The following is a 10,308-nucleotide window of genomic DNA, read 5'->3' on the forward strand; positions in this document are numbered from 1 at the left end:
GGAGGACGCGTGCCCTACCCCCCCCCCCCCCATTGCTAGAGGCCGAGACAGAGGCCGGGGGAAGGCACCGGCCCGAGGTAGGGGACGAGGGTGTCCCAGAGCTGTTCCAGTAGCACCACCGGCGGATCCAGCGGGGGATCCTATCATTGAGGAGCAGGGCGAGGTGCCCGCAGCTGAGCCTACCCTGGCAGACTTCATGACAACATCGGGTTTCCTGGAGGTCATGGGCCGTATGCTGCGGTTCATGGACACCATGACTCAGGCTGGTTTATTTCCAGCGGATCCAGCTACATCACAGGTGGGAGGGGGAGCACAGAGCCCTACTGCTCAGGCTCCTGGTCATGCAGCTGCATTTTATCAGACTCCGGGTGCACTACCCGCGGATGGGGCTCAGCCAGTTGCTGCAGTAGTGCTCGAGCCCAGACTTGCTGCGGATGGAGATCCGCAGAAGTTATTAGACAGATGGACCAGGCTACACCCTCCTGTCTTTGGGGGGAACGTCATGAGGATGCCCAGGACTTCATTGATCGGTGCAGGGACAGACTGCACAACATGAGGATATTGGAGTCGCATGGGATTGACTTCACTACTTTCCAGCTGGAGGGCAGGGCCCGTAGATGGTGGCAGTCGTACGTTCTTGGAAGACCAGCAGGTTCTCCTCCCATCACTTGGGGTCAGTTCACACAGTTATTCCTGGACAGGTATATCCCACCCTCTGAGAGGGAAGAGCTACGGTACCAGTTTGAGTAGCTGGAGCAGGGTCAGATGTCCGTGACCGACTATGAGGCGAGGTTTTCTGAGTTATCCCGCCATGCACTGATGATACTTCCTACTGACGCAGAGAGGGTGCGGAGGTTTGTTGCGGGGTTGCATTCTGGCATTAGGGCCAACATGGCCCGAGAGGTGGAGATGGGGACTCCTTATCAGCTAGTGGTAGAAATCGCTCGGAGGATTGAGGGCTACCATCTGAGGGGTAGGGAGCAAAAGCAGCAGGACAATAGGGCTAGATTTTTTGGAGAGTTCAGAGGTGCCCCGGCTAGGGGTAGAAGTTAGTTTGGGAGGGGTCAGCCTAGCAGGCCCCCATATTCAGCACCACCACCTGCTCGAGGTGCTCCAGCATGCCCCTATTTCAGCGCCATGCCAGAGGGTTCTTATCGCTCGCCAGCTATTCAGGGTTCCTCCAATGGGTATTCAGGTCCCCAGGGTTCTTTTGGTTCCTATTTTAGTGTTATGCCAGAGAGTTCTTACCGTCCACCAGCTATACAGTGTTCCTCCGGTGGGTATTCGGGCCATCAGGGCCAGGCTTCCGGATAGCAGGCCATGGTGCCGAGAGGTTGTTACGAGTGTGGAGATCCGGGTCATATTAAGAGGAACTGCCCCAGACTTCGGGGCAAGGCAGTTCAGCAGGGTCAGCAGCCCATGGTTTCAGCACCGGTTTCCCAGCCGCCTAGAGGCGGGGGACAGACAGGTAGAGGCCGTCCTAGAGGTGGAGGTCAGACAGGGAGAGGTCAGTCAGCTACCTCTCAGTCAGGGGGAGGCCAGCCAGCCGGCGCTCCCGCCAGGTTCTATGCTCTTCCGGCCAGACCAGATGCATTGGCCTCAGATGCCGTTATCACAGGTATTATTTCCGTCTGTAGTAGGGGTGCTTCAGTGCTATTTGATCAGGGTCTACCTATTCATATGTGTCATCTCTGTTTGCCCGTTTCCTGGTTATTCCTCGTGAGCCTTTGGGCACTCCTGTTCATGTGTCCACCCCTGTGGGCGATTCTGTGGTTGTGGATCGGATCTACCGGTCCTGTATGGTCACATTCTGTGGTTTCGAGACTAGAGCAGATCTCCTGTTGCATGATATGATCAACTTTGAGGTCATCCTGGGCATGGATTGGTTATCTCCATATCACGCCGTCCTAGATTGCCATGCCAAGACTGCTACATTAGCAATGACAGGGTTGCCAAGGTTGGAGTGGAAGGGTTCCACAGTTGATACATCTAGTCGGGTTATTTCCTTCCTGAAGGCTCGACGTATGGTCAAGAAGGGGTGTTTGGCTTATCTAGCTTATGTTCGAGACACCACCGCAGAGTCTTCGACGATTGATTCAGTTGTAGTAGTTCGGGAGTTCGCCGACGTGTTTCCTTCTGATTTACCTGGCATGCCACCAGATCGTGATATTGATTTCTGTATCGATTTGTCTCCAGGTACCCAGCCTATATCTATCTGTCACGACCCAATTCCCACCAGGTCGTGATGGCGCCTCTCGTGAAGACAAGGCCAGCCAACAGAACAATCAACACTGCTTTTGACAATTTCTTAGCACAACAGGTTTAAACCATAGATACTGATTAATCATAAGTGCGGAAATAAACGTAACATAACGGGGAAAAACCATCCCAAACTCAGCCCGATGATCGGGGTGTCACAAGTCACGAGCTACTACAGAGTTGGTGAAAATACTACAAGTCTGGAAATATAGTCTGAAGATGAATAAAATATGCAGAAGATAAGGAAGGAAACGGGGCTGTGGACGTCGACAGCTACCTCGTCTCTCCTAGTCCGCCTGGTCTGGAAGGAAATCAGCGCTCAGGTACGAACTCAGCTGTGCCTGTCTCTGCACACATGGTGCAGGAAGTAATGTGAGTACTCCGACCCAGTGAGTAATAAAATTAAATAACGACTGAGAATATAAAATCCCACAAGGGCACAAATAATGCTATCTCAAGCAGCAACATCAGATAAACAGTAGAAACCAGTGAAATATAGGAAGAAAATCTCTTTGAAAACAATTAATAAAACAAGTATGCTCAAGTATGTCAGCCATTGTTACCTGACCGGTCAGCCATTGTTACCTGACCAAACGCGTATTACAGTGCCATTGTTACCACTGGTCAGTCATTGTTACCTGACTGGTCAGTCATTGTTACCTGACCAAACGCGTATAACAGTGTCATTGTTACCACTGTTCAATATTTAATCACTCTAGATGGGTACCCGCGCTCACTGTGGGTGTGCAGACTCCGGAGGGGCTCCTACAGCCCAAGCGCTATCAACAAGGCCTGAAAGCCTGAACAGTATCAATACGAGGCCTGAAAGCCTCCTCACCTCACTCATCATGCCCTCACATAAGGCCCTCGGCCTCAATCAGTCCAGAAATAGTCAACAGCCCCTCGGGCAACAGTAAAGCAATAATACTCAGCTCAAATAATAGTTCAAATATCAGTTTAAAACTCCAAGTTTTAGTAAATATGGCTGAGTTCAAGAAACAGTGAAAATCACATGGACTGAGTTCAAATAATATTTCAAACAGTGAGGAAAACAGTGATGATAGTTCATAAAGAGTTCAAACAGTCGGCAATAAGCCCCAAATATGGCAATAAGCCCAAATCATAGTGAAAACAATAAGTCATTGCTAATACGCGGTAAAATGTCATCCGGACTGGACCAAGTCACAGTCCCTAATAGTAAATGACCCCGCGCTCGTCATGGAACGCGTGTCTCATCTCAACATAGCACCAAGTTGTGCAAATCCGGGGTTTCAAACCCTCAGAACATCATTTAAAATCATTACTCACCTCTAGCCGGTCAAAGTCTAGCTCGATATGCCTTTTCCCCTCGAATCGCCCTCCTCGCGCGTCGAATCTGATCAAGACCACAAGAAATACATCACAATAGGCTAATGGGTCATAACCCAATCGAAAAGACTCGAAAAATATCAAAAATCACGAAGTTGGCAAAACCCGAACCCCGGGCCCACTTCTCGAAAAATTACGAAATTCACATCTCCGGATTCATCGTCTCGCCACGAGTCTATACATATCAAAATCATCAAAATCGGGGTCCATTTGGCCCCTCAAATCCCTATTTTAAACTCTCTTAAATTCAAGCCCTAAACCACCATTTTTGACCTTTGATTCCTTGATTATTCAGTCCAAATTCATGTTTATACACCATAAAATCAAGCTCTAAGTCCAAGAGTTCATACCTGATAATAGCCCTCGAATCCCTCTTCAAAATCGCCTCAAAGCTCTCAAGGTTCGGAGTCCAAAATGCTACTCTTTCAAAAATTCGCGAGGAAGATGTTTTCACTTAACCTGCCAGTTATTTCCGCTTCTACGGATTAATTCTCGCTTTTGCGCCTTCCGCTTATGCGGTCAATGTCCGCTCCTGCGGACCTTTCACTTAAGGCGACTTTCCGCTTCTGCGGTCCAGCTTCGCATCTACGGGACCGCTTAAGCGACCCAATGTCCCGCTTCTGCGGAACCTGACCTGGGCTCCTATTTCCGCTCCTGCGAGGTCTAGCTCGCTTCTGCGAGACCGCATCTGCGATCTCATTTCCGCAGATGCGGAAACACCTGCTGCAACCAAAAACCTGCAATTTTCCAACTTCAAATTTCTTCCGTTAGCCACCCTAAATCACCCCCGAGGCCCCCGGGACCTCAACCAAAGTTACCAACACATCTTAAAACATTATTCAAACTTGTTCCAATCCTCAAAACACGTCTAACAACGCTAAAACCATTAAATCACATCGAATTCAAGCCTAAGTTTCTTCAAAACTTCCGCAATACGCATTCGATCAAAACTCGACCCAAAACATCTCCGAATGACCTGAAATTTTGCACACACATCCAAAATCACCTAACGGAGCTACAGAAACTCTCGAAATTCCATTCCGACCCTCGGATCAAAATCTCACCTACCAACCGGAATTTGCCAAAATACTAACTTCGCCAATTCAAGCCTAATTCTACACCGGACCTCCAAAACCAATTCCGATCACGCTCCTAAGTTACAAATCATCCCCCGAAGCTAACCGAATCTCCAGAAATCACATCTGAGCCCTCTAACCAACTAGTCAACTTCCGGTTGACTTTTCCAAAACAAGTTTTCCTTAGAGAGACTAAATGTCTCATCTCCTACCAAACCAATCCAACTCGATTACCCCAAATACCGATAATGAAGCATAGAGAAACATAATATGGGAAAAAAACTCACGTGACGACGGGCCGGATCGTCACACTATCCCACCGTACCGTATGGCTCCGAAGGAGTTGAAAGAGTTGAAGGAGCAGCTTGAGGAGTTGTTAGCAAAGGGGTTTATTAGACCGAGTGTGTCACCCTGGGGTGCACCAGTGTTGTTGGTAAAGAAGAAGGATGGGACCATGCGGATGTGCATTGATTACCGCCAGTTGAACAAGGTTACCATCAAGAACAAGTACCCGTTGCCGCGCATTGATGATTTGTTCAACCAGTTGCAGGGTGCTAGGGTGTTCTCTAAGATTGACTTGAGGTCAGGTTACCATCAGTTGAGGATTCGGGACTCAGATGTTCCGAAGACTGCTTTCCGTACTAGATATGGTCACTACGAGTTTCTGGTGATGTCCTTTGGCTTGACTAATGCCCCAGCGGTGTTTATGGACTTGATGAACAGGGTGTTCAGACCTTATATTGATTCCTTTGTCATCGTCTTCATTGACGACATCTTGATATACTCACGTACCCTGGGGGAGCACGAGCAGCATTTGAGAGTAGTGCTTCAGACCTTGCGAGAGCAGAAGCTATATGCTAAGTTCTCCAAGTGTGAGTTTTGGCTAGAGTCAGTGGAAATCTTGGGGCATATTGTGTCTGGAGAGGGTATTAAGGTGGATCCCAAGAAGATTGAGGCAGTTCAGAGTTGGCCACGTCCTACTTCAGTGATCGAGATCAGGAGTTTCCTGGGGTTAGCAGGTTATTACCGGCGATTCGTGCAGGGCTTTTCATCTATTGCATCACCTCTGACTAGATTGACCCAGAAGGGTGCTCCTTTCCGCTGGTCCGATGATTGTGAGGCGAGCTTTCAGAAGCTCAAGACGGCTTTGACTACAGCACCAGTTCTTGTGTTGCCTTTCGGTTTAGGGATGTATACGGTATATTGCGACGCTTCACGCGTTGACTTGGGTTATGTATTGATGCAGGAGGTGGGAAAATTCGTCGAAATCTGCTATCAATGAGACGACATTAGGGTTATTCTTGAACAAAGACGACAGAGTTTTGGTGCTGAGCAACTTGAAGAGTCTGTTACCTTTTTTTTCATTGTATTTCAATGTATCTCGCTGTATTCGGAGTTTTGCGGCTGAGCAACTCGAAGAGTCTGTTACCGTTTTTTTCATTGTATTTTCGTGTATCTCGCTGTATTATATGTATTTTATTATATTCATTGTCTTTTTTTTTTATTGTATTTCAATGTATCTCTCCATATTCCATGTATTTCATTGTATTCACTGTCTCGCTATATTCCATAAATGTATTCATATTTTTTTTATTAATATAATTTATGTATTCAGACTTATAATTGAGTTAGTTGAGTTATATTAGGAGTTTATTGTGTTAATTGATTCACTTTCCGTTTAAAATTAGCTGAGTAGACCACGATTTGCACTATTTACGTTACTGTATTCACAATTATATATCGTGAATACAGTCGAATACATTCGAATACAATATCTGTCTAGCTGTAATCCCCTATTTCACGCCGTGAATACAGTCGAATACAAAAGTCTGTCTAGCTGTAATCCCTTGTTTCACGCCTAGAAATGCTACTGTATTCATGACTACAGTAGCTTAAATACATCGAATACACTCTAAAAAACCTGAAAACATAGTTATAGGAAGTAATATAGTAAATGGTAGCTACAACTAGCTAATAACCACTAAAACATAGTGGTTTCTGAAAGCTTCTCAACATAATTTAAACAAAAAATTGCACGGCATGTCCACGTGACTGATCTTGGCAGAATATCCTATTTACTATGGTTAGCAAAAGCTCTGATCATTTTTACTTGAACGCCATAGTTCTTCTCAAGGATCCATTATTGTTAGAATCGTTTGAATGTTGATAATTTATGCTTAAATTTTTAGTTCAAATATATTCACTGTAAAAATCTCAAATTTTCAATATTGGACCTTAGCAAGTGGTAAAGAAGACAAAGTGAATCTTTTTTATATGGTGTTATTTGGCTAAGTTGGTTATTAGGAATTGTTTGTGTTAGTATTTGAATGCTTTGTTTCAAATTTGAGATTACTTGAAGCGGATTTGGGGATGGTTTGATGAAATTGAAGTTGCAAAATTTGAAGAACACTTTGTTAAAATAACACAAAAAAATTATGTCAATCGGCTAGGTTTCGATGAACAACTTAATAGATAGATAGAGCAAATATAGCATAAGCTCTACCAATCCAGTAAAAAAAACCTGAAGAATGAAATCATGCCAACCTGATATACGTTTACGAACAACTTAACAGATAGATAGAGTAAATATAATACAAACTCTACCAATCCGGTAGAGAAACTCTGAAGAGCAATAACTATGTGCCGATCGGGAGCTATTTTTTAAATACTATCAAATTTGAGGGCATTTAGCTAAGATCAGCCCCTTACGAAGCAATTCCTGTCAATAGTCCAAATTTTTGTGTCTTCTTCTCACAGGTGTAGTGGAACGAGTTAGAATATGCAGTATGCGACGAATTGAGTTTTTCTAATGAAAATGGTTGCTCGGATTTCTCGGCTTGGTATTCTGGATTTCGTGTTCATGATATCTATATTTAATTATATTTCAAATATACTGTCAAATCATGGTCGTTCAATGCGCTTTTGTCATGACATATTAGTCCTTGATGACTTTTAAGGCTCGTTTGGTACGGGATAAGGGATAATAACCCCTGGATTAAATTTGAAACGAGTTTAGTCCATATTTGACTAAGATAAAATCGCGATATAATTAATTCGGGGATTAGTTATCCCGAGATTGTAGTGTTATTTTTATCTCTATGGCAAGGTGAGGTAACAATCCCGATATAATTAATCTCGGAATAACTGATCATGAAATAACTTGTTTGTCAACCAAACGACTAGGGGTGTTCATGGTTCGTGGATCGGTTTTTCCCTAAAAAGAAATCAAACCAAGTAAGTCGGTTTTTCAAATATTAGAACCAAATCAAACCAACTAAGTCGGTTTTTTCTCGATTCGGTTTATGTCGGGTTTTGTCTGTTTTTCGGTTTTTTCGGTTATTTGTCGGTTTTTTCTTAAATATAAGACACACACTATCAAACACATATTCCGGCAACCACATTTTCAACGTAACACTAACAAATCAATTGCCCTTTGAGAAATCTATTATTTACCAATATGTATTAATGATAATTGAATCAAATAGTGATGAATATTTTAAGGACTCAATTAAAAATATATTATTTTTAACACGAAATGGATTCTTACACTTAACAAAAGAAAACTACCAATCAAACTAGAATGTAAAGGTAAAGAACTATACTAAAAGTGCAAACTATTAACATTTACTATTAAATTTTTGAAACTTTGTATAAAAATATACATATATATAGGTGTAATAATAAATTTGAAATAGTTACTCCTATAGTCGGTTTGGTTCGTTTTTTTTCTGATTAAAACCAAAACCAAACCAAATTCGATCGGTTTTTAAAATTCAAAACCAAAACCAAACCAAACCAAAAAGTATTAGTTTTTTTGGTTGGTTTGATTTGGTTTTCGGTTTGATCGATTTTTCGGATTTTTATGAACACCCCTACAAACGACCCTTGTGGTTCTTCTAGCCCTATTGACGAAGGACAACATTTGCACCTATTAAAACAACTGAGGGCAGGATAAAGTGAAAATAATGGTATTTGAAAGTGGGGCTTGCTAAGCTCTCACTTCTTTTTTTAAGGGTCGTATTAAATCATTAATTTATATCATAATCAAGTTTATTATCACATTTATAAGTTTAAGATATGATATGGGGAATCACATTAGGAATTTTTGTGGCCCCTCGACCAGAAAATGCAGTTAAATCTCAAACAAGAACTAACAACGTGTTATAAATAGAATTTTATTTATGGTGAATGTCTATATTTAGAGAGATTCTAGGGTTTATTACTTGGTGGCTAAGTCACCCTCTCCCTATAAATAGAGGGTTCTATTCTATTGTAATTCATCCCAAAATCAATAAGAATTTTCTCTCTCTACTTTTCTCTGTAATACTTTTCTTTTTCTTTTATTGTTTTATAATATGTTATCAGCACGAGACTCTAACCAATTGAGTAGAAGCTTTGGGATTGAGCATAATGATTGTCAATTATTCCATGAACTTCCTTCATGATTAAATTCTGGATTTAAGGTAAGTATTTTACCGTATTTTTCTCTTTTATTCTATACTTTGATTTTAAATACAAGCAAAGACAACAAAGTTTGATTATAACTCTAATGGAGTTTGCAAGAAATTATAACCACCTGAAGTGGTAAAATTTCTATGCCTCGCCATGATCAAATTCATGTATGATTGTGGGCAAAGAATTGAAAACCCGTCCCATTGAATTTGCTCCATTCTCATTCCCTTAAGAGAATGTGATAGCAGTATGTGATAAGTCTGAAAGAAGATAAAATTATTACTATGAATGTATCAATGGATGTGGACGTGGCAATAGACGAAATTATAATCGTCGTCATTTGTGGTAATGGGAACAATAAGGATTCTCAAAATAATCTTTCACTCTGTGAAAAATATTTGTCATCGATTTGACATGAGATTTTGTAAAGCACATATAGATGATTATGGTCCATTCATGATGTGAATGTGACAACATCTGATTTATGAATACATATTCATTCTTCAAAGAATATGAACGTGCTAGTGGTAGTGAATATACCGCACTCACCTCTAAAAGGAGGTTTGAGATGATATAAGAAAATAATGTCATTATTATGGCATGAATGGTCATTGGTCACGTACCTATTGTACGCCAAAATATTTTGGTAATGTGATTATTAAAGAATAACATTAATGCAAGAAACATATCTTGCATATAATTTTGACCATGACTATAATGGTATAACTTTCTCTTTAAAAGAGATATTCACCATATGGGGTGTTGATGAATATGCGGTACTACAAAATTAATTGAGAACTCTGCAAGAGCCAATTATACTATTTTGGAGAAACACAATTGATTACCAATAAGGTATTGTGTTGTAGTAAGTCTCAAAGAAACTTATTCAGTTTCCAAAGTATACGCGAAAGCGGTTGATTATATTGAGAGTATAAATAAAGGAAAGATTTAATATCTTCTATTACTACAACTTGTAGCTGGGTAATATGTATGTGAAAAGCTACCCGTTTTATTCTCCAGTTTGTACTACACAAATAAAAGAATACCATAATAAAGTGGATATTTATTGATATAAAAACCCATATCATAATAAACTTGGAGTTTATTGATAATTGCACAAGTCATGGCGTAAATCTGAAGTTTATCAATATTG

The 10,308-nt window shown here is 41.7% G+C and overlaps 1 protein-coding gene across 1 annotated transcript in view; it reads left to right on the forward strand.

Moving 5' to 3' along the window:
• LOC109234905 (RNA-directed DNA polymerase homolog) overlaps positions 5,164 to 10,308 on the forward strand; it is a 21,999-nt gene continuing 16,854 nt past the window's right edge. The window contains exon 1 of the mRNA XM_019400946.1: positions 5,164 to 5,583. Coding sequence (XP_019256491.1) covers positions 5,164 to 5,583 — 420 coding nt within the window. The remainder of the gene's footprint in view (positions 5,584 to 10,308) is intronic.

Source organism: Nicotiana attenuata, chromosome 11 (genome assembly GCF_001879085.1).
Source record: "Nicotiana attenuata strain UT chromosome 11, NIATTr2, whole genome shotgun sequence".
NCBI lineage: Eukaryota > Viridiplantae > Streptophyta > Magnoliopsida > Solanales > Solanaceae > Nicotiana > Nicotiana attenuata.